This window comes from Rana temporaria, chromosome 5 (assembly GCF_905171775.1).
Source record: "Rana temporaria chromosome 5, aRanTem1.1, whole genome shotgun sequence".
Taxonomy (NCBI): domain Eukaryota; kingdom Metazoa; phylum Chordata; class Amphibia; order Anura; family Ranidae; genus Rana; species Rana temporaria.
The window spans coordinates 290835628-290861217 of record NC_053493.1 but is presented as its reverse complement, the minus strand read 5'-3'; the positions used below and the strand labels follow the sequence as shown (position 1 = coordinate 290861217).

At 46.7% G+C, this 25590-nt stretch overlaps 1 protein-coding gene across 1 annotated transcript in view; it reads left to right on the top strand.

Moving 5' to 3' along the window:
• The first annotated feature begins 304 nt into the window (after window positions 1–304).
• Window positions 305–25590, top strand: part of TWSG1 (twisted gastrulation BMP signaling modulator 1) — a 74967-nt gene continuing 49681 nt past the window's right edge. The window contains exons 1-3 of the mRNA XM_040353965.1: window positions 305–418; window positions 8795–8953; window positions 16275–16374. Coding sequence (XP_040209899.1) covers window positions 8831–8953; window positions 16275–16374 — 223 coding nt within the window. The 5' untranslated portion in view covers window positions 305–418; window positions 8795–8830. The remainder of the gene's footprint in view (window positions 419–8794; window positions 8954–16274; window positions 16375–25590) is intronic.

Below are 25590 nucleotides of genomic sequence, written 5' to 3'. Positions count from 1 at the left end.
GCCCCATTATCTGCTGCCTTTTGTTAAAATGAATGCAGATGCTGGTACAAAATGAGGCCTTGGGATCCTTATTTTCAGAAATGGCAGCTATGTTCAGCTTCCAAAGAGAAGTGACCATTCTAGTCACATTGGAGAGAATAAAGCTGAGTGGAGTGGAGTTGTGTGTGGAAATGGTTCAATACAAAGTCAGAGTTAGCTGTGGTAAGATGTATGAGGAGAAAAAGCAGCACTCTGTGTTTAGGGATGGAAACTAGGAGGGAGGTGCTATGGAAAAAGTTTTTGTGAGTGTTCTGGGGGCTGGGATGTGCCTGCTCCTCCTTCCTCTTCTCCTCCACACGCCATAGAGCCCAGGAGCTCCGAGCCGTACAGAGGAGTCCAGAGAGGAGCGCTGTGAAGGCGGGAGGGAGACCATCCTCTGGTAAGACCAACACAGGAGGAGGGCGGTTGGGGTGTGTACCGTATGTCGGGACATTACACGGCTCTTTGTATGACAACAATGTACGACTGAGCAGTCCTTCTCAGTGGAGACAGAGGACATTCCTGAGTCCTACAGAGATGTATCCACCTTCTCCCTCACAGAGCACAGGACATTACTCTCCTCGTCTGTGTATGGGAGGCCGGTGTGGTGAGGGGAGAGCTGAGCCTTCTCCTATACAAGTCATGGAGCCAGGAATGTCTTCCCAGCAGAGGACCTGCTCAGGACCTCTTTATGTTGTATCTGTGAGGGCTTTACAACCTCTGCCTATAGTATACAGAAATGTGTCCCTTGTTATATCATTTTATGTGTGCTTTATTATGTGCTTGGTGTGCAATTCGATCTAATCAGCAATCACATAGCCATAACTTCCAATCTGGTCTGGATAGACTTGGTTAAAGCTGGCTATAGATGCATCAGTTGTGTGTTTTTTGTTTCAGTGTTTTTTTTGGTTGTTTTGTTTCTGTGAATTTTTGAGAGAGAGAGAAAATATCTATATATAAGACACTGCCGGTGTCCTATCGGATTACCGCTACCCATCAGATTGACAAAAAAATAAGTTCCACCCAAAAGTGGAACTACCGCTCATTTTACTCCTCAAACCCATGGGGGGGGGGGAGCGGACCTGTCCTTCACAGGCATGCTTTCCCCACTTCCGGGAGCCTCAGCCGCGGGTATTGATGTCACGGCTGGGGCTCCCTCCTCCCCCTGTCGCTGGGCCAGTGGGAGAGAGGAGCGTAGCCTCGTGCGTGCGCAGTAGAGTTCCCGGCGTGAAGCCGAAAAGGCTATATTGCCGGGTTCCCTTAGGCCCCTTTACCGTCCGAATTGCGGTGGTATTTGGCCGCTAGCGGTGCGGTTTTACCCCCTGCTAGCAGGCAAAAAGGGGTTAATACCGCCTGCATCGCGCCTCTGCAGAAGCACATTGCCGGCGGTATAGCCGTGGTTTCCCACTGCTTTCAATGGGAAGGAGCAGTAAACACACCGCTCCTTCACCGCTCCAAATATGTGGCTAGCAGGACTTTTGGAGCAGTCCTGCTAGCGCCCCGCTCCAGTGTGAAAGCCCTCAGGCTTTCACACTGGAGAAACAGCAGCTGCTGTTTTTAGCGCAATAGCACCTGCAAACTACCACAGTGTGAAAGGGGTCTTACTCGCAATTAAGGATGAGCTCCGGCGTGTTCGCATAGAACTCGTGCAGAGCAGCCAGGAAGTCAGCACGGCGCTGCGCTAATAACAGCCAGGGAGACATTTCGCGATGCTCGGCTGCAGGGATCGTGAAATGTCTCCCTGGCTGTTATTAGCGCAGCGCCGTGCAGACTTCCTGGCGGGCTCTGCACGTGTTCTATGCGAACACGCCAGAGCTCATCCTCGCAATGGAGGCGGCATGCAGCCGGCAGCTGATGGAAGCATCAGCTGCGGTGCCGACATCGCTGGACTCCAGGGCAGGTAAGTGTCCGATTATTAAAAGTCAGCAGCTGCGGTGGGTGGACCTCCTCTTTAATGTGCAATTCGTTCCACACACACTTGATCTGACGGGTAGCGGTATTATGATAGAACACCAATGAGGACATCTTAGTACACTCAGCTAGGCCTTGAATTTCAGAGTTGTTTTAGCAATAAAGTGAGCGTATATAAATATGTATAGTAAATTGACATCTGCGATGTTGTTTTAACTTTACATTTTGAAACAAACTGGATGCCAGCAGTAGGAAGGTGGCAGAGGCCATGTTGATACACCCCGCACTGCTCAACGCTAAACCTTTTTAGGCTTTCAAAATTAAACAGCATCACAGATATCAATACACTATATTTATATATACTCACTATTGCTAAAATCACTCTGAAATGTAAGACTTAGCTGGGTGTAGTAAGATGTCCACACGGGTGTTCTATCAGAATACCGCTACCAGTCAGATCATGAAGTGTGTGTGTGTGGAACAAATTGCGCCATGGGATGCATCATGCATGCGCAGTAACTGTTTTTTGGTCAAAACGTCACTTCTGTTGCAATATCTGATGGGTAGCAGTAATTTGATAGAACGCCGGCACTGATCAAATGAAATTTTTTCGACATTCCCTTTGGAGAGAAGCTGATTTTAGATGGATCAAAAGTCGTCCAGGAATCAGATGACTTTCCATCAATCAGAAAATCATGGATTGTTTTGCCTCGATTGACAGCACTGGCTCACTTTAGTCCTGAATGCGATTACTCAGATTATGAGATTACATGGTAGAAACAGAGATGCAATGGATAATTTTACGATTGTATCTTCCAACTGTCGATCTAACTTCACTTCCCTGTGTGTAGCATATCGATTGATTTGGGCTGTCCACTATAGATCAGTTATTTTTATGGCAAGAGATTGTTTAGAAAATAAATCTGTTTGATAAAAGGATGTATGACCATCATAAGGGCTCATTTACACTTGGGATGGGGGCTGTAAAATCAGGTGATTGAGTCAGGTTTGGGGGGAATCCCTCCTGCTGTGTTATTGTGTCCTATAAGCAGGAGGTTTCTTCATCATCAGAATATAAAGATTAGAGATGCACTGATTTATCGGCGGCCAAAAATAGGGTTATCTGCATGGTGCCCATAATGGCATGCTGTGTCCCAATAACTTAAACCGGAGTTCCACCCGAAAGTGGACCTTCCACTCATCTGATTCCCCACCCCCCCTCCGGTGGCACAATTGGCACCTTTCGGGGGGGGGGGGGAGCATACTGGCTTTTAACTTTTTGAAGCGGTGGGCGTTCCTCCACTTTAAGTGCAAAAATCGCGTCCCATTGACTTCAATGCCAAATTAATTACATTTTTCTTGATTGGTTGGAATGAGATGACGTCCCTTCCGCTCAACCACAGGATTGCAGACATTCCGGCACACAGGCAGTGTGCCTGAATGTAGACTGAAGGGGATTGTGAATTTCCTTTTTCCTTCTGACACATCCTATGCGTTAAGGTGAAAAAACATCTGACGGTACCGGCCTGAACCCCCGTTTTACTTACCTGACCCCTTGGAAGTCCTGCACGCATCCACGTGATCCTCTTGGGTTCCCAGCCTGGCCGTTGATTGGCTAGGCTGGACAGATTGATGGCAGCGCAGCCATTGGCTGGCGCTGCTGTCAATTACAGCGGATGACGTGTCGGGGGGCGGGGCCGAGTGATGCACTCGGCTGCTATGCCCGTCGCTGTATCGCTCGCATGAAGGTGGAAAGCTTTTGCGAGGAGGAGCCGAGACAGCTGCCCAGGGACACCAGAAGACGGGGTTAGTAAGGGACACTCTGTGCAAAACGATCTGCACAGTGGAGGTAAGTATAACATGTTTGTTATTTAAAAAAAAAAAAAAAATAAAAGTTTGCCTTTAGTGTTCCTTTAAGGATGCCCCACAGATGCTCAATTAGGTTTAGGTCTGGAGACGTGCTTTGCCAATCCATCACCTTTACCCTCCGCTTCTTTAGCAAGGCAGTGGTCATCTTGGAGGTGTGTTTGGGGTCAATATCATGTTGGAATATTGCCCTGCGTCCCAGTCTTCAAAGGGAGGGGAGGGGATCATGCTCTGCTTCATTATGTCACAGTACATGTTGGCATTCATGGTTCCCTCAATGAACTGTAGCTCCCCAGTGCCGGCAGCACTTGTACAGCCCCAGACCATGACACTACCACCAACATGCTCGACTGTAGGCAAGACACGCTTGTCTTTGTACTCCTCACCTCTTTGCCGCCACACACGCTTGACACCATCTGAACCAAATACGCTTATCTTGGTCATCAGACCTCAGGACATGGTTCCAGTAATCCATGTCCTTAGTCTGCTTGTCTTCAGCAAACAGTTTGCGGGCTTTCTTGTGCATCATCTTTCGAAGAGGCTTCGGAGACTACAGCCGTGCAGACCAATTTGATGAAGTGTAAAGGCCCATACACCCGATTGGACTTTTTGACAACAAATGTCCGACGGACCTGTTTGATCCGACCGCGTGTACGCTCCATCGGACAAACTTTTTGTGCTTTTCATCGGACAAATGTTCGCTGTGCAAACAGACAAACTTTCCGGCAACAAATGTCCTACGTCGGCTAATCCGATTGTGTGTACACAAGTCCATTGGACTAAAGTCCAAACGTACATGCTCAGAACCAATGCTAAACATCAGACAACAGTAGCAGAAGTTGCCCACAGAGTGACGGTAAAGACCTGAAAAACCACGTGATTTGGTGAAAGTTGGCTGAAAAAGTCCTGCCGTGTGTATGCATACAAAGTTCACGGCCAATGCCCATTTCGAGCAAAATCCATGGAAAAGTCAGTTGGAAGTCAGATCGTGTGCATGAGGCTTAAAGCGGTGGTTCACCCACACTAACAACATTTTACCATTAAATTAGGCATAGTAGCGTGAGCTACAGTATGCCTGTATTGATTTTTTTATCCCGTACTCACTGTGCAATCCTCTATAGAAGATTCCGACTCCCGCGGGGAATGTGCGTTCTTATCAAGACGGAGGATGATTGACGGCCTGCTATGGCACGTCACGCTCCCCGAAGATAGCCGGAACAGGTCTCGGCTCTTCACGGCGCTATACGGTGCCTGCGCACAGACTATGCACAGGCGCCGAGTCCTATTTTGGCTATTTCCGGAGAAGCGTGACGTGCCATAGCCGGCCGTCAATCATCCTCCCTCTTGATAGGAACGCCCATTCCCCGCGGGGAGTCGGAATCTTCTATAGAGGATTGCACAGTGAGTACGGGGATAAAAAAATAAATAGGCATACTGTAGCTCGCGCTACTATGCTTAATTTAATGCTATAAAAAAAAAATGTTTCATTAGGGTGAACCACCGCTTTAAGGCGTATGGTCTGAGCACTGACAGGCTGACCCCCCCCCCACCCCTCAACCTCTGCAGCAATGCTGGCAGCACTCATACATCTATTTCCCAAAGACAACGTCTGGATATGACACTGGGCACCTGCACTCAACACCTTTTGGTCAACCATAGCGAGGCCTGTTCTGAGTGGAACCTGTCCTGTAAAACCCTGTATGGTCTTGGCCACCGTGCTGCAGCTCAGTTTCAGGATCTTGGCAATCTTCTTATAGCCTAGGCCATCTTTATTTAGAGCAACAATTTATTTTTTTCAGATCCTCAGAGTTCTTTGCCATGTTGAACTTCCAGTGACCAGTATGAGAGAGTGAGAGCGATGCCTCCAAATTTAACACACCTGCTCCCCATTCACACCTAAGACATTCTGTGTGTGTGTGTGTGTGTGTGTGTGTGTGTATAGATAGAGATATAGATGAATAAAAAAAAAAAAGACTTGTCCACTTCGGTTTTCGGCCAACTGAATTTTCAGTTTTCGGTCCACAGTTTGAAATGTAACTTTTTTTTTTTTTTTTTTTTTTTAGTAACCACTAGCCGACCGCGCACCGTCATTATACAGCGGCAGGTCGGCTCTCCTGGGCGAGAGCCCGTAGCTATACGGCGGCTCGTTGAGCCGCCACTAGGGGGCGCGTGCGCGCCGCCGAAGGCGCACCCCCAACTCCCGTGCGTGTGCCCGGCGGGCTCGATCGCCGCCGGGCACACGCGATCGCTCGTTACAGAGCGGGGACCGGGAGCTGTGTGTGTAAACACACAGCTCTCGGTCCTGTCAGCAGGGGAAATGCTGATCTTATGTTCATACAATGTATGAACAGAGGATCAGTGTTTCCCCTAGTGAGGCCACCCCCCCCCCCCCCCCACAGTAAGATAACACACAGGGACATACTTAACCCCTTCCCCGCCCCCTAGTGTTAACCCCTTTACTGCCAGTGGCATTTTTATAGTAATCCAATGCATTTTGGAATTATGCCAATGGTCCCAAAAATGTGTCAAAAGTGTTCGAAGTGTCTGCCATAATGTCGAAGTACCGAAAAAAAAAAACGCTGATCGCCGCCATTACTAGTAAAAAAATATATTAATAAAAATACCCCCTATTTTGTAAACGCTATAACTTTTGCACAAACCAATCAATAAACGCTTATTGCGATTTTTTTTTTACGAAAAATATGTAGACGAATACGTATCGGCCTAAACTGAGGAGAAAATTTTTTTTTTTTTATATTTTTTTGGGGGATATTTATTATAGCAAAAAGTAAAAAATATTAATTTTTTTCAAAATTGTCGCTCTATTTTTGTTTATAGCGCAAAAAATAAAAACCGTAGAGGTGATCAAATACCACCAAAAGAAAGCTCTATTTGTGGGAAAAAAAGGACGCCAATTTTGTTTGGGAGCCACGTCGCACGACCGCGCAATTGTCAGTTAAAGCGGCGCAGTCCCGAATCGCAAAAAGTGCTCTGGTCTTTGGGCAGCAATATGGTCCGGGGGTTAAGTGGTTAAACATTTATTTTTGTGTAATAAATTGACGTTTGTAAATGCTTGAGTACAATGTGTTTTTAGTGTGTGTTTTTTACCGTAGCGGATAAAAGTCCTGAAGTTTACCCACTTCCTGTAAACAGATATATCCCTATAAAAATAGGCCCAAAATTAAACATGTTAATTGGGCAACCATCAGTCATCAAGTGAAATGTTTTCTGCTTATCTTATCTTATCTTGGAATAGGATAAACCTCTACTAATGAAAAGATTTGCATTCTGCTTTTGCCAGCTCTGTAAATTAAGAGCGGCTACAAAAGCCAAGCTTATTATGTGATAATGAAACCTAATACACAGATATTCCTGATTGTTGTAATGCAGCTTCTTAAGCTCTGCAGTGTTAGGCTTATAGAGCTGAAAGGATAGAGATACTTGCCATTTCGCCACTAAATACAATTTGACGTTCCTTTGTTAGCAAAGTAAATGTACCTTTGCATATTGCATGTCATCCGATCCAATCAGTAGATAGCTGGTGCAATGCCAGGCTCCTGCACACAATGCCTAGAGCTCTGTGCCTGCCCCTCTGCATGGGCAGGTCCTGAGCTAAACTACAAGCTTACTGATCAGCGCCCTCACAGTTCATTAATACTACAACTCCATCTGCCATTTTGGAAGATATATATCACTTCCCCCCCCCCCCCCATCATAGTTTATTTATTTATTTGTGAATGAACGACGTGGCTGTTTAGGCAGATAATATTCTCCCCCTGTCACACAGAGGGGAGCTCTGGTGGCAGGTGCAAAAGGACATGCTCCTAAAGGTGAACTTATCCTTTTAATGAAGGGTCCCGACAATGTCGTCCTATCAGCAGGGTAGGGGGCAGAAGGAGCTGCAAATCGGGACGGAGAGCTGGAGTCTCTTCATATTAACAAGTGGGTAATCTGGGTAATTGCCTACTTGTTAACATAGATTGTGCATCTCCCGCCTTCGGTCCATATCTGTAGCTCCTCCTGCGGCCCTACCCTGCTGATAGGATGACATCGTTGGCGGGTAGAAGACCCTGTAGAGGACTTATGGGCTGCTAACTGCCTCTGCCCTACCGAAGGTAGGACTGTGCAGGGGAGGCAATGACCAAAAGGTGACAGTGTTATGTAATAGAGGAAAGGGGAACCATAACTGCAAGGGGCACTGTGATGGCGGTTGTGATTGCTGGTGTGTAATCATTACAGTGCCCCTTTACGTTAATATAAAGGAGGAATGAGTACACTGTGGGACTGATTTAAAGGGGGAACTGTGCTGTAAAGGGGGGTTGTAATGTGAAGGGGGACCATGGACTCCATATATAATATATTGAGATATATATATATATATATATAATCTCAAATTGGATTCACGCGAATCTGATGTGGTTCAAAATGCCATATATAATAATTAAATTAAGGAAAAAAAAACACATAAAATGTATTTAGTATTAGATTATTAAATGTACTAATATATTAATGTGTCACATGACACTAAAAATACGTATCAGTAATTGGTATTGGCAGGTCTGAGGGCTCTCTAGTATGTATAGGTGCACCTTTTTAGATGGGGGTCTTACATTGGTCATTATTAGGACCGGCTTTCACTGATAATGGAGGAGAGGTGATTTCCCATCCTTGTAGCATTTACAGAAATGTGAAATCTATCTGGTGTCTACCCAATTTTTTTTTTTTTTTTTTTTAAGATGTCCCAACAAAAAAAAAAATCTCTGTTAACACTTTAAATCTTTGTGCTCCATTACTGCACCCTTGATAACTTTAATTATTGTTAACTGATGATTTGATTGCATAATTTGTGAACATTATCTCATGTAGCCTTTTGTAATGTGTCTTATTCAGTATATGGTCCTATTACATAGAAACTCAGGCACTGTAATATTGTGATTGCATTCATGAAATTATTATATATGCTAACTTTTGTATTCTATATGGTGTGCTTCATTTCCAGCTTTCCCAGGAAGACTTCCTTTATTTCTTGTAAAGAATGAAGTCGTATCACTTTCCCATCCCCGCATTAGCCATTGCCTTGTGTTTTTTTTGGATTTTGCCAGTACAGTGCTGCAATAAAGCCCTCTGCGCAAGTGATGTCAGCAAATGCTTAATTCAGGTATGGTAAAGACCTTTACTGGAATGCTTAGGGTCCCGGATCTGTAGAATAGACTGTATTTGTGCAATATGATTGTTTGTTCTATCATTAAAGCGTATCTAAACCCGAAAACAAAAATTTTATATTTTACAGATTACCAGTCCTCAACTGTGGTGGCTGCATTTGTTTTCTTTTCTGTTGATTGGGCTAGAAATGCAGTGAAAAGAAGACATCCCTTAAATTTCCATTAGGCCAGCCATACACTTTCCAAATTTTTCCTGTTGAACCGGCTGGGATTCGAACCGTGTATGGGCAGGCTGAATGTACCAAATTGATCTATCGGTCAACTTGGGTATTGCCAGCCTGCCGTATTCTCTTGCGATTATCACTAGCGGCTGCTATAACCTCTAGCGATGATCACTGTCTTTTCCCTGGGGGGATGGCTCCAGCCAATGTTCTATCGTGTATTGCCTGCCCAAAGCCTCGTACACGTGATCGGACAAATCCGATTTTTGTCCGACGGGCGTTGGCCATGAACTTGTTCTGCATACAGCCGGCAGAACTTTTTCAACCAACATTCATAAAACGACATGGTTTTTTTTTCTGCTCTTTAGCGCCACCTTTTGGGCAACTTCTGCTAATGTTTTTTATTTTTAGCATTGGTTCAGAACATGCGTGTTTGTAACTTTTTGGATTTTAGTCCAACAGACTTGTGTACACACGATTGGATAATCAGACGGAAAAGGTTTATTGTCAGAAAGTTGGTGAGAATGAACAGCCAACATTTGTTTGTTAATTCCGCCAACAATTGTCTGATGGAGCATACACACGGTCGGATTATCTGACACAACACGTCCATCAGACAATTATTGTTGTAAAATCCGATACAGGCCTTTAGTCCCACAACTCCACCATTTAATGGAGATGATCATATACATCATATAAGCTTTACTCTGTGTGACAACCAGGTCTTCTTCCATAGTTCAGTGGAGTCTAGCTGTCATTTTTGCTCTTAAACGGTACTAAAACCAAAGCCACAAATGTAACGCATTGCGCTTAACTAACCATTACATGTGGCGGCTGCATTTGTTTTCTTTCCCACTTTTATAAGCCCTGTGTTAGGGTGCCTAAACTCAGGATTGAAGGAGCTGTTAAAGATGCCATTGAAAGCATTTTTTCATCTGTTCAATAAGTACAATAAATCATGCTTGCGCAAGAAATACAGAGCTGTCTTGTGAATGCTTCCGGTGTTCTCTCAGTGCGTGTAATTAGCCCTTCCAGTTCTTATCTTGGGCTATGTTATGGAGATGAGGCCAATGGCAGGAATTCCAAAGTTTTAGCAACAGCTGGGTGGACTGACTCCATTCAATCTACAAAAATGCTGTGTGTTGTCGGAGCACAACAAAAATTTTAAGTTGAGTGCATTTCTGTTACATCAACATGTATTTTTCTGCTCTTTAAAAGGGATAATACACAGCAAAATGTGTATTATATATTTTATTCTGAAATGGATTAGGGGCAACTCCACTGGTGTAATGTAATCTATAACCTCCCATGGCTTCCAATACCACCTCTATGCCGAGGACACCCATCTATCTCTCCACTGCTCAACTCACCCCCTCGATCTCCTCACGGATTTCAAACTTACTGAATGACATATCGGAATGGATTGTCACACCACTTCCTCAAACTCAATCTTTCTAAAACTGAGCTTGTTATATTTCCTCTTTCCCTGTCCCCCCTGTGACTTTACCATTAAAATCAACAACACAACCATTTGGTCCCTCTACACATGCCAGGGTGCTGGGTGTAATCCTTGACTCCGACCTCTCCTTCAGCCCCCACATCAGGCTAAATCCTGACACCTTAAAGAGGTTGTAAAGAAAAAAAAAAAATTTCCCCCCTAAATAGCTTCCTTTACCTTGGTGCAGTCCTCCTTCACTTACCTCCTCATTCGATTTTGCTTTTAAATGTCCTTATTTCTTCTGAGAAATCCTCACTTCCTGTTCTTCTGTCTGTAACTACACACCGTAATGCAAGGCTTTTTCCTGGTGTGGAGAAAGCCTCTTGAGGGGGGAGGGGGCGAGCAGGAGTGTCAGGAAGCCCACTAACACACAGCTCCTTTCTCTATCTGCAAAGTAGAGTGTCCTGACTTGCCTGCTCGCCCCTTAAGAGGCTTTCTCCACACCAGGGAGAAAGCCTTGCATTACGGTGTGTAGTTACAGACAGAAGAACAGGAAGTGAAGATTTCTCAGAAGAAATAAGGACATTTAAAAGCAAAATCGAAGGATGAGGTAAGTGAAGGAGGACTGCACTAAGGTAAAGGAAGCCATTTAGGGAAAACATTTTTCCTTTACAGCCCCTTTAACCTCTGCAACATCTGACTAATGACACCCCAAAGCAATTTATTCACTCCTTTATTATTTCTTGCCTTGACTACTGAAACTCTCCTTTTTAAAGTTGAAGTAAAGCCTCCGTAAATAAAAATACACCCTGCAAGACGAAGGCATAATGAGCTAGTATGCATAGCATACTAGCTCATTATGAATTACTTACCTGAGTTTGAAGCCCACGCAGCGGTCCTCGTTCGCCGCCTCCTCTCCCGGAGTGACTTCTGGGTGCTCCGGCGCTGTGACTGGCCGGACACGCAATGTCACTCCTGCTCATACACGCAGGAGCCGCAAACTAACGGCATGATCCCATTCACTAACTGCATGCTCAGTGCACCTACGCCGTTGTCTACGGTGCACATGCGCCGTAGAAATCTGTGCTGTATTTTTTTGCAAATATGTCCTAAGCCGTGTAGGTTTAGGAGATAATTGTTGCACCTACAGGTAAGCCTTAATCTAGGTCTGTAAGGGTTTACAACCACTTTAATGGCCTACCCTTACACAGGCTATCCTCCCTTTAGTCTATTATGAATTCTGCTGCTAGACTAATACACCTCACAAACCGATTCGTGACTGCTGCTTCTATCTGCCAATCCCTTCACTGGCTTCCCCCTACCCCACCGTGTAAAATTCAAAATGCTAACCACAACATACAAGGCCATTCACAACTTCGCCCCCATCTACATTACCAACCTCCTCTGCAGATATCGCCCAAATCATACCCTCCATTACTTCCAGGACCTCCTGCTCTCTAGCTCCCTTGTTACCGCCTCCCATGCTTGCCTTCAGGACTTTTCCAGAGCCTCTCCCTTCGTCTGAAACTCCCTGCCTCGGTATGTCCGATCAGCCCCTACCCTGTCCACCTTTAGGAGATCCCTGAAAACTAATTTATTCAGGGAAGCCTATCCCACACCCACCTAACAACTGTCCCAGACCCACCCCCATCAAATCATTCTCTGCAGCTATTCCCTTTTGTACCATCCTTTAGAATGTAAGCTCTACCAGCAGGGCCCTCCTGTACCTTCTGTATTGATTGGTACTGTAATTGTGCTGTCTCCCCTTTACATTGTAAAGCCCTGCACAGGGGCGTAACTAGAAATCACAGGGCCCCATAGCAAAATGTTGTATGGGGCCCCCCCTCCAAAAAAAAGAGTGGGAGCAGCCAGGTGGAGGGGAGGACAGAGCGGGAGCAGCCAGGTAGAGTGGAGGACAGAGCGGGAGCAGCCAGGTGGAGTGGAGAACAGAGCGGGAGCAGCCAGGTGGAGTGGAGAACAGAGCGGGAGCAGCCAGGTGGAGTGGAGAACAGAGCGGGAGCAGCCAGGTGGAGTGGAGAACAGAGCGGGAGCAGCCAGGTGGAGTGGAGAACAGAGCGGGAGCAGCCAGGTGGAGTGGAGGACAGAGCGGGAGCAGCCAGGTGGAGTGGAGGACAGAGCGGGAGCAGCCAGGTGGAGTGGAGGACAGAGCGGGAGCAGCCAGGTGGAGTGGAGGACAGAGCGGGAGCAGCCAGGTGGAGTGGAGGACAGAGTGGGAGCAGCCAGGTGGAGTGGAGGACAGAGTGGGAGCAGCCAGGTGGAGTGGAGGACAGAGTGGGAGCAGCCAGGTGGAGTGGAGGACAGAGTGGGAGCAGCCAGGTGGAGTGGAGGACAGAGTGGGAGCAGCCAGGTGGAGTGGAGGACAGAGTGGGAGCAGCCAGGTGGAGTGGAGGACAGAGTGGGAGCAGCCAGGTGGAGTGGAGGACAGAGTGGGAGCAGCCAGGTGGAGTGGAGGACAGAGTGGGAGCAGCCAGGTGGAGTGGAGGACAGAGTGGGAGCAGCCAGGTGGAGTGGAGGACAGAGTGGGAGCAGCCAGGTGGAGTGGAGGACAGAGTGGGAGCAGCCAGGTGGAGTGGAGGACAGAGTGGGAGCAGCCAGGTGGAGTGGAGGACAGAGTGGGAGCAGCCAGGTGGAGTGGAGGACAGAGTGGGAGCAGCCAGGTGGAGTGGAGGACAGAGTGGGAGCAGCCAGGTGGAGTGGAGGACAGAGTGGGAGCAGCCAGGTGGAGTGGAGGACAGAGTGGGAGCAGCCAGGTGGAGTGGAGGACAGAGTGGGAGCAGCCAGGTGGAGTGGAGGACAGAGTGGGAGCAGCCAGGTGGAGTGGAGGACAGAGTGGGAGCAGCCAGTGATAAAGTCCTGTACCTCTATGGAAGCCTGCGCCCCCCCAGTTAAGTTCTTACCTTGCCTAGTAAAATCACTGTCACTTTCTCTCTGGCTCCCTCCACCCTACAGCCTCATGGTTCCTCTTCTCTTCTCAAGTTCTCACAGTCTGCCTCTCTCCTCCTCCCGCTCGGCATGTTGGGGGCTGCAGGGCTGCATCCTAGGCCTGCTGGTATCATGGACTATCTATCCCATAATGCTCTCTTCTTAGTTTCCCAGCTGCTCAGCTCAAAGAGGAGAAGGAGGGGTGGAAATCCCCCGCAGCTGCGGCTCTCTCCCTTTACAGAGCCTGTCAGCAACGGCTGATGGGGGGGTCTGCACCCCCCGCTCTCATCCACCCCTGACTCAGGCTTGGCTCACACTGTCACGGGCTGACACTCCTAACAGATCTCACGCTGGAAGATGGAGGTGGGCGGAGCAACTTATTGGCGCGGAGGCTGAGGCTCTTAATGCTGGGGCGGCCGTGTCCTCTGATGTCACTGGTTGCTAGGCGCTGGTCTGCAAGCTTTTCTGGCAACCAGTGCAGGAGGCAGTGCACCGCCGACAAGCATTCGCTCTGCTCTGCCCCTGCTTACTGATCTAGGATTCCGGGCGGCTCCTACGGAGTCCAAGTAGTCTACTCCATCGGGTCCCATGGTAGGGCCGGCTCTGCCGGGCCCCACTTGGCTGCGGGCCCCATAGCGCCTGCGTGGGTCGCTATGGCGGTAGTTCCGCCACTGGCGCTGCATAAACTATTGGTGCTATATAAATCCAGTATAATAATAATAATACCTGTTTAAAAATGAGGGGAAGTCTTCTGCTGCTCTTCTTCTCTTGAATTTATTTTGGGATTACATAATGTTTTTCAGTTCTGATAAAAACATAAATGCTTACATTTGGAGAACCAGGGAAAAGAATAAAGAATGAAAGATATATGTACCAGAATGTGGATCTTTAGAGGAGCATGCATAATGTTAACTACTGACAAATGGCTCTAGGCCATTTTCCTTTTCTAAAGCGAAAGTTATGTGTTCAAGCCTTAATACAGCTGTTTACAGTACTGAGTTTAACAGACACTGCGGTGCCTGGGAAGGCCTAGATCTGTGGAGAAGCTCCGGTAAGACTTCAATCACACTAGCAGCATGTACCTGTGAGGTGTATGTTCTGCCAGTGTGGATGGAGGTTTGTTTCACACCTCTGTGTTTGTGTGGAAGATACACTTAAGTGTGAACAAAATTTAAATATGCGCATCTCCTGCAATAGTTTGATCATTTGGGAAAAAAATGTAAGCTGTACCCTCATAAATGCAGTGGCAGCAGAATTCAATTGCAGCAATGAGACTTAAAGGAACACTAAAAGCAGATTTTTTTTTTTATAACAAACATGTTATACTTACTCCACTGTGCAGCTCGTTTTGCACAGAGTGTCCCCGAATCCAGTCTTCTGGGGTCCCTCGGCGGCTGTCTCGGCTCCCCCTCGCAAAAGCTTTCAACCTTCATGCGAGCATGGTGGAAAGCTTTTGCGAGCGTGCTCCCGTGATACAGCGGCGGGCATAGCCGCCGACTGTATCACTCGGGGCCGAGTGGGGGGAAAAAATGGAGGAGCTTGCTGTACTAACATCAGTTAGTACAGTGAGCTCCTTCCTTTGGTTGAATGAAAAAATAACTATCTTCTGGCTGAGCTATTGTGTGCTGTCCCGTTCCCTTGCCAGAACACAACGGTCAGAGCTCATAGCCATTGGCTGCCAGTGCTGATCGGATGCTGGTTTCTAGGGTGGGAGTACACATGGACTGAATGTCGGCTGTTTTTTGTTGAACCAGCCGATATGTGGCAGCGTTTACCAGGCTTGACCATTGGATTACAGCAATGCCAAACTTTTTTTTTTTGTTTTCCCTCTTACTATGTTCAAATATGAATGTTGATTTGACCCCCTATAGATTAAAAAATTAAACGGATGTGCTTCCTTCTATTTTTTTTTTTTTTATTATTACATTTTATTGTGAGAATGCAATTAACAAGAACAATGGCTGCAATATTCGGCCAACAAGTTAAATTAAGAAAGACAATCTAAAGTATGTTGGTATAAATTGAGAGACCCAGCAGTGCTGGGTCTAGTGGTGTGCATTAGGACATATTTGAATGGATGGCGATCAGACTAGTAAGTAGCAATCAAATTAAACATTTCTGCTAGTGTATGGTCAGCTTTAGGCATTTGATTGTACGGCATAATGACACTGCGCATTTCTGGTGCAATGGGGTGTATGGTGGTGTATTTAAGTGTGCAGTAAGAATCTTTTTTTCTTATAAATTTTCTTATACACTGCTTCCAGTCAAACATTGATAGCACTGTACACCATTCAGCAGTAATGAAGCATCTCGCTCCATGCAGCAGTGTAGACTTTACTCTGAGCATTGTTGGAAGATCATTAAGAAGTTGGTGTGTAAACAGGAGCCTAATGACTTCCTTTTGTGTGACCTATCCAGACATTTGTTCAACTCCAGACCAGAAGTCTCTGCATTGAAAAAGCATTCATGCATCTCTCCTGCTGGGAGCAGTAATGAGGGATGTGACCATTTCAATCAGCTCTGTCTAACTTGATCTTATCCTAACACATTCCTACTGTGCTTTGCAGCAGATCTAGGTATAGATTATATAAACATATGCCCCTTTTTATATGTTTGTAAAATATTCTCGCAAATACAAAACTGTGCCTGTGTCCTGATAAAAAAAAGGGGCAAACTATAGTACTAAGAATGCCCATTTGCAATCTTTTTTTCTAGGAGCTGTGCCAGTGTCGCCCTACAGATGGCAACTGCTCTTGCTGTAAGGAATGTATGCTGTGTCTGGGCACACTCTGGGATGAGTGCTGTGACTGTGTAGGTAAGTGCTAGTTCTAAAACTTGTGTAGACAGGCAAAACATTTTTTAAAGTGATTTGCTGGATAAGTGAAACCCAATGTAGTAAATCTTGATATAGGTTATAATTTATACTGCTACATATATTTGGTAAAAATAACCAAAACCAGTGTATATTATCTGGTCTTTGTGAAAGTTACGCTGGCCTGTATGGCCTGTACGAAAAATCGGCCAAACCCATTTTCGAAAAACAAAAGTTCGGCCTTGAGCGCAAACGATGGTGCCATCATGTACTGACCGATTAAATCGTTCAGTGGACATATAATAAAATTAGTTTTTTTATTTTTTTTTATTTTTTACATATACCTAGTACAGACAGTTCGGACGGGAAACACTAACCTTTCATTTTATCGTTCGTTCGGCACAAAATTTCCAAACTTGTCCTTAATTTTTTTGGCTCAAAAACGTCCCATTGATCATCGATTTTTGTGCCAATTAACTGTTCGAAAAACAAACTGTCTAAACGACCGAATTTCGGCCGATTTTTCGAATAGTGTATGGCCAGCATTAGTGTCTACAAGCTATGTGCCTATCACTGGAAAATGTATTGCACCTGATGTACTGACAGCCTATCTTAATTTCTTAAGCCATAAACAAGCCAGGAAAGTACAAATATCCCTCCAAATGACCCTGTTTTAGAAAGTAGACATTCCAACCTATTTAGTAAGAGGCGGTAAGGTGTGTGTGTGTGTGTGTGTGTGTGTGTGTGTGTGTGTGTGTGTGTGTGTGTGTGTGTGTGTGTGTGTGTGTGTGTGTGTGTGTGTGTTTTTTTTGTATCTTCACCAAATTATCATATTAACAGGTTATTTCTCTCTCACACACAATATGCGTTCTTGCAACTACACCACCAAAACACATTCTGCTGCTACACCCGAGTATGGCGATGCCACATGTTTGAGACTTTTACAGCCTAGTCAAATACAGGGGCCCAACATGCAGGGAGCGCCGTCAATTACACGTTTAATTTCTTTTTTTTTTTTAATCAGAAAAGTTTTTATTTTGAAAAAATAAAAAATGTACAGTAGCAGTACAGAATACCAGGGATGTACAACCCGGATAAACAACACAAAGAAGATAAGCACCTTCACAGTACATAACTAATCAAACCCATAGCCTATGGATGATACACATTCCTGATGACGGTGCTAAAACAGTGTTTCCATGAACCTGGCATTCCTTCTGTAGGCAATACAAGCCTGAGAAAAATACAAGGCAAATAAACAATAATCAAATAAGAAGAAACAAAGAAAAGGTAAAAAAAAGAAAAAAAAAGAAAAAGAAAAAGAAGGGGAGGGGGGGGGGGGGAATCAGCCCAGCCTGCTGCCAAAGGTACCCTGTTTGTCACCCCATACATCTCATTACCTCCATAACTCACAGTTTTTAAAGAGATGAACCCATCCCATTTTGGTAATCCTCCAGGACCTCATCCAATCAGTAATCTATCAAGGACCAGTTGTGGGGGGGCCACTTCCGAGGAATTCAGCCACCCCTGCCATATGGTGTCAAATTTGTGCGGTGCCTTCCTATGTATGTACGTGTTCTTTTCTCTGATAAGAATTCTATTGACCTCCTGTATCCACTGCCGGCTCGATGGAACCCGGGCAGACAGCCAGTATCTCGCTACAAGCTTCCGTGCTAAGTACAGAAGCCTAAGCAAGGCAGTGTACACAGGAGGCAAGTATAGGTCCTCGTCAATACCCCCCAGCAAGCACACAAGTGGGCTTGCCGGCAACTGGACCTGATAGGTAGAGTTAGTGATTTTGATCACAGCATTCCAGTACCTCACTAGTTTGGGGCACCTCCACAACATGTGGATGAGGTCACCAGGGTGTGCCTGACATTTAGGGCAAATGGGTGAATCGCGTCTACCCCATTGGTGCAATTGTACTGGAGTTCTATACACTCTGTGGAGAATGAACAAATGCGACAGTCTTTGGGCAGCTGAGACCGAAACCAAAGGCCCTGTACTCAATATCTGTTCCCATTGCTCCCCATCTATTGGTCCTATGTCGTTTTCCCATTTCCCTCTACAAGGAAGAACATCGGGTGCCTGTAAGGGTGCCAGTAGTTGCAGGTACGCTCTAGAGATAAACCCCTTCTTCTCAGCGTCGTCAAAGACCGACTCCAAGAAGCGGGATTCCTCCCGTCGCAATGTGGAACAATGGCTCTGAGATCGAATTGCATGAGCTAGCCTGAGATAGTGATAGTGCGACCCTTCCAATAAGGGGAATTCCTCCCTCAGCCTTTCAAAAGACTTCAGGGCCGCTCCATCAAAGATCTGGCGTAAGTATTGAATACCCGCAGCCTCCCATCTGGAGCAGTCCTGAATCTTGACTAATTCGGCATAGAACCTGTTCCTCCAAATGGGCGTGCTAGGCAGGAAACCAGTGATCCCCATCCTTTTCCTGACAGCTTTCCATAATTTTTTTAAGAGGCAGACCGTGGGGCCACCGTCCGGGACCCCAGGGAAGCCCATCTCCATGTGTGACATTGCAGAGTACAAAGTGGTGGGGTCAATGAGCAATGTTCTAGAGGGATCCGTCACCGTTGATTGGCTCCACCCTACAAAGTGCTGCAATTGAGCCGCATAAAAGTACGTCTGTGCATGGGGGACAGCCATTCCCCCCTGATCTTTAGGGTATTGAAGGGTGAGGAGTTTTATTCTGGCCACTCTGTTGTTCCAGATAAGTGATCGGAACTGGGAGTCTATTCGTTGAAACCAACATTTTGGGATCCACATTGGGGCATTATGTAAGATATACAGCAGCTGAGGGGCCCAAACCATCTTAATCAGGTTTACCCGTCCCGTAACCGTTAGAGGCAGCTTACACCAGGCCGAGCATTTAGTTTTAAATTTGTGCAGTAGAGGCTTAAGATTTAGGGACACATAGTCTGTTGGGTCTCTGGTCACTACAATTCCTAGGTACTTAAAGGAGTCTACAATTTGTATCCTGGATGCTATCCCTGGCAATTCCGATGGTGGGTTGTCGAGTGGAAGGAGTACCGACTTATGCCAGTTAATGGCAAATCCAGAGAGCTCCCCGAAAGTCTCTATGAGTTGCATCGCAGCAAGCAGGGATCCCTCCGTATCCCCCAAATACAGCAGTGCATCATCCGCATACAAGGACAGTCTAGTCTCTCCATGCCTGCGTCGAAACCCCACTATATCAGGGGAAGTGCGTATTCTAGCAGCCAACGGTTCCAGTGCTAGGGCAAAGAGCAGGGGTGATAAAGGACACCCCTGCCTAGTGCCCCGAAACAAAGGAAAGGCCTCCGACATCTCATCATTTATCCTAATTCTCGCTGACGGGGCCGCGTACAGAAGTTGTATCCATTTAACAAAGTTCTCTCCCAAGCCAATTCTATTCAACACTGACCAAAGATATCTCCACTCGACGCTGTCAAAAGCTTTGGCAGCGTCGAGCGAGAGGATCGCCCTATGTCCCGAATTCTCCACCGGCAACTGGAGATTCAGGAAAAGTCTCCTGATATTCAGTGCTGTGGAGCGTGCTGGGATAAATCCAGACTGGTCCACATGGACCAGCCTAGCTATCACCTTGGACAGCCTTGTAGCTAAGGCTCGCGCTAAAATTTTAACATCAGAATTCAGTAATGATATAGGCCTGTACGAGTCGGGCTGCAAAGGGTCCTTGCCCGGCTTAGGAAGTACCACCACCACAGCCTCACCCATAGAGGGTGGCAATCTACCTGCCTCAAAAGATTCCCTAAGCACCTCCAGTAACCCCGGTAAAAGTGTTCCACTATACCTTTTGTAGGTTTCTATGGGTAGCCCATCCGCACCCGGTGCTTTACTATTTGCCATTTGCGACACAGCCAGCGACAGTTCCTCCAATTTAAGTGGGGCATTCAGCATCAACACTTCCTGGGCCGTGACCTTAGGTAAGGTACAACGGTCCAAAAAGCTAGATATCGCCTCCTCGGTGGGATCCACCTTGGACGTATATACCTCCTTGAAAAAGTCTGTGAATACAGAGGCAACCTGGGCCTGATCACTGACAGTGTCTCCAAGCGGCGTTTGAATGGCGGCAACATGTGTTTTACCCTGCTGTGCTCTTGCTATAACTGCTAATAAGTGCCCTGTGTTCTCCCCTTCATTAAAATAAGTTTGTTGTATAAAAAAGCGTTTGTTTTCTGCTGCATTTAATGTGACTTGTTGATACATTGTCTGGGCCTCCAACCATTTCCTTTCCGTAATGTCTGAGGGATCCCTTATATATTGAGTCTCTGCTTCTCCAGCCATATTCATAACTGTATTTTCCCATTCTTTGGTTTTAGTCTTAATATTGGAGATCTGTTTAATGATGAGCCCCCTCAGGTGAGCCTTCAGGGCATCCCACACTATCGCTGGGTTGGCAGTGCCGTTGTTGACTGAAAGAAAATCAGAGATTTCCCCAGAAATCGGGTCAGGGGATGGGAATAATTCATACCAAAATGGGTTCACCTTCCACATTCTAGATTGTGTTTGTTGACCAAACCTTGCACCCAATACCAGGGGGGAATGATCTGATATATTCCTGGGGGCATACGAAATTGAGACCGTCCTATCTTGTGCCCCTGCATTCCCCAAGCAAAGATCTATGCGAGACAGACAGTGATAGGTGGCTGAGTAGCATGAATACACCAGTACCCCAGGATTCCTCTCCCTCCAAATGTCCCGTAGGCCCAGCTCTTCGATCAGTTTGGCGAAAGGAGTCAAACCCCCCGTACTCGCCCCCCTCACCGACCTGTGAGAAAATCTATCCAGACATCTATCGAGCACATTGTTGTAATCCCCCAGTACCCATATAGGAACATTAGAATGCAGGGCTATAAACTGGGAAAGCTTAACCAAGCACTCAGGAGTGTATGGGGGGGGTATATAAACATTAGCAATGATACAGCAAATTCCCATTATTTTACACAGCAGAAACACATATCGCCCTTGGTCGTCGATAACCGACTGTATCAACTCAAAGGGAGTAGTATTGGCTATCAGAATGCTAACCCCTCTGGAAAATGTAGAGTGGGTGGAGTGAAACTGAGTATGGTACGAGCCTCTTTTGAGTGCAGCTAGAGTGTCCGGCTGCAGGTGAGTTTCCTGCAGACAGACAACCGCCGCCGCATGTTTCTTCAGAGCTGTAAACATGGCCACCCTCTTTACACCGTCACTCAGCCCCCGTACATTCCAAGAGACAAAATTCAACACAGATGCCATGATTAAGGTGAACATCTAGATAATATACAAGGCACTTTAAGAACATGTAGTGTAACAGAGTAGCATATGGCCCAAGGCTCAAAGGTACCTTCCCTTTGTGCCACGACTTACTATCACTATTCCAGCAGTAAATATACAACCCAGCACAGGTAAACAGTAACATACCACCCACAGTTCTCGTGTGTAGAAGTCCATGAATATGACATGTCACAGGCACACCTTCTCCCGAGTCCTCGGGTAGGTACTGGCAGCAGGCTGAAAAGAACACAAAATCAAAAGGGGACAGGAAAAACAGAAAAAAAATGTAAAAAATAGGAAAAACAAGGGAAAGGGGCAGCAAAAACAAAACACAGCTTTGCTGCACAAACTGATCCTCGCAGGACAAGTGGGGAACTGGGGGGGCCCCAACGTCTCGGTACAAAGCAACGATCGAAGGGACTCGCATCTTTGTCTCTCACATCAGGACGCAACAAAACAGTTTCTTCCAGAGTTCCGACAGTCCGCCTGATCAGGAACTGTAAAACATATCAAGCTATATATGTGAACCCCCTCTTGCATCTTGACCATTAACAGGGAAAGCTCTTAACAACCATAGTGAGGCAGGCGAAGCTCAGCGGACAGGAGGGGGCGCCCCTCTTAGTGAATGTTCCATTCTGTCTAGCCAAGCAGATGCCGCGGCGGGGTTTTCAAAAAAGTGGGTTTCGTTGTTGGCAACAATGCGCAATTTAGCAGGGTAGAGCATAGCGTATACCACTTCATACTTCCTGAGACGCCTTTTTACATCCGTGAACTGGGCCCGCCGACGTTGCACCTCCGCAGAGAAATCGGGATAAAAGGATATCCTAGTATTATCAATTTTCATAAGGTCGCCCTTGGTTCTAGCGCACTGTAGAATGGCATCTCGATCTTTAAAGTTCAGGAGTTTAAAGAGAAATGGGCGGGGGGGTGCACCAGGCCTCGGAGGCCTAGCTGGGACTCTATGAGCCCTTTCCACAGCAAACATTTTTGAAAAGGTCTGGTCTCCAAATGTATCGGTCAGCCAGCCTTCAATAAAGGCCACTGGGTTTTTGCCTTCTGCTTTTTCTGGGATCCCTACCGCCCTTATGTTGTTCCTCCTCAATCTATTTTCCATGTCCTCTAAACGGGCAGCATGACCAGAAGATTGGGACTGTAAGTGGTGCATTTCCCTCAGCAATGGCGCCACATCGTCCTCCACATTGCTCATCCTCCCCTCTAAATCAGCGGTGCGGTCACGGAGCTTTTGCATGTCATGTCTAAGCAGATTAACTTCCAGTTTCACCCCCTTAATTTCCGTGGTCAAAGCGGTGATGGCCACTTTGCAGGATGTAACTGCTGACAATACATCCCTCAGTGTGGGTTCTGCCGTAGGCCCTGAAGAGCCTGGCTCCTCGGTGGTAGTAGGGAGGGGGGCCTGTGTACTCACTGCGTCCCACACGGCGGCATCCGCGGTATCCTCGGACCAGATCAGCCCAGAGGTCTCCATGTCCTCGCGCTCCAATCGGTCTGCGTGTAGTTGGTCCGACCGAGGAGGGGGATCCTTGTTCCCCGGCTTGGTGAATAGCCGTATAGCCGCCTCCTTAGCCGAGCGCGTGGAGCGGGCGCCATCTTGCGCCGCATGGTCCGCCGTGTTCGGGAGATCTTTTCCCCTCCGGGACATGTCTGCGTGTCGTCTCCGGTTCTCCACAGGATATCAGACCTGCTTGGGTCCACGGGGGTAAGGCAGCAAAGTTTGCGGGGTCGTAGGATGAATATAGCAGGATTAGTTGCAGGATTTTCGGCGGAGCTAGAGCTCGGTGCGTCCTACTCCATCAGCTGCAAGCCACGCCCTGATTGCACGTTTAATTTCTTGACTACCTCTTGCAATTTTGAAGGCCCTGGAGCACCAGAACAATGAAGACGCCCAAAAAATTACCCAATTGTGGAAAGTAAACACCCCAACGCATAATCTGAGACATGAGTCTTTTGAATATGTCATTTCATTCCACAAGTTTTTGGGAAATGTGGAAAGAAAATGTAGAACTTATTTTGTTTTAGACGTGTGGCATGGATGGGCACGAATGTGGTATTGCTGAGGCTGAATGGGCACAAATTGGTGCTGTGGCCACTTCAGATCCAGCCCACGAGCGCTGCTGCAATGGCTCCCTCCTCTCACTGTACCCATCCATACAAGGAGAGACCTGAACCAGACATGCGTCGGTTTGTTGGCATGTGATCGCTCCATCATGTGGCGGAGCGATCACATGGTGATCACATGGGCTGCTGTCATTGGCCCTTTATTGCGATTTGTGATGTGCCAGATCCGGGGAATCCAGCGAGCATGGACACTTCCGTGTGCGTGCCGCAGGGGGAGTGTGGGAAGCTCAAGTTCGGAAGGATGTCCCTGGATACCCTCCCAGGACTAACGGATCTCGCTGTAGCTGTAATTTTTTTTTTCATTGATGAAGGAATCCCTCCTATGGAGCTATTGTATTCTCCTGGCACGAGGGAGCTGTCCCAGCCGAAGGAACATAATGATCGTTGCTAGCGGCTATAGCTGCTGCCAGTAATTGCCTGTAAAAATCAACTTGAGTAAAATCGGCACTGCCCATAAATGGTTTGAATCTGGGCTGGTTTCTTTTGAACCAGCAGAGATTCGAACATCTATGGCCGTCTTAATTCATGCATACACATGCAAGGGCCAATTTAGACAGGAGTCAGTTAACCTACCACCATGTCTTTTGGAGTGTGGGAGAACCCAGAGGAAACCTACGCAGGCACAATGAGAACTTGCGAATTCTAGGGTTAAGGGCCATAGTTGGAATTTGAACGGATGACTCTAGTGCTGCTAGGCAGATGTTCTAACCGTTTTGCCATTGTGTAAATGACAGAAACGGGCCTGTTATCCTGCCAGAAATACTCAAATCCTGTTGTGAGTTGACAACCCACTACATTTTTGCTGACTGATTGGTGTCAGCACTGCCCATTTGTCTTTTTTTCTAAACTTAAAGCTGTGTTCCGTCCAAAATAAATAAATAATTAAAAACCAGCAGCTACACATACTGCAGCTGGTGGCTTTTAATAAATGGACACTTACATGTCCGAGTCCAGCGATGTCGGTGCTGCCATTGCGGGTAAGGGTACCCTGCAGTGTAGCTTTTTGGATTCACGCCGGGAACCCTACTGCGCATGCGTGTGGCCCGCTCCTCTCATCTACTGGCCCAGAGGACGGAAGAGGAGGAGGGAGCTCCACGCTGACATCACGGACATGTATCCTGTCCCCCCAACCGAAAGGTGCCAATTGTGGCATCGGAGGGGAGAGGGGGGATCCGATGAGTGGAAGTTCCACTTTTGGGTGGAACTCCGCTTTAAACCCTTCCACTCTCCATCACTACCAAGTCGACACTAATGATTCTGTAGTCCAAGATAAAAACTAGGAGGGCTAATTGGACTCCTTGCAATAACACAGGAACAACTCTGAATTTTTTTTAAATTATATTTTTTTGTTTTTGGTGTGACTGTGTGGCCAATTAATGGCGGTCCGTCTATTTTCCCAGTTGTCGCCAAAGAACATATTTTTAGTTAATTGAATCCTATCTCTGTTGCAGAACTTGGAACTCTGTCGTGCTTTGTGGCCATATTCACAATATTCCTTGTGGACACTAATTGCAGAGGTTTTTTGTGCACTCCAGCATCGCCCCTGCAGAATTTAGCGCTGATCTTCCAGAAGCCTTAGGGGAAGCCAAATGATGAATGATTGCTGAAGACCATCTCTTATCCATATTCCCAACAGTCTCTGTAGGTGGTGTGTGTGTGTGTGTGTGTGTGTGTGTGTGTGTGTGTGTGTGATGTGTGTTTTTTTTTTTTTTTTTAGGCACTGTAGTCTTCTGCCAAGGGGGAGTTTTGGACCTTGATGCATTCCATTCTACCCAGCATTTAAATGATCAGCTGTCTGTCTCCAGCCTTGGA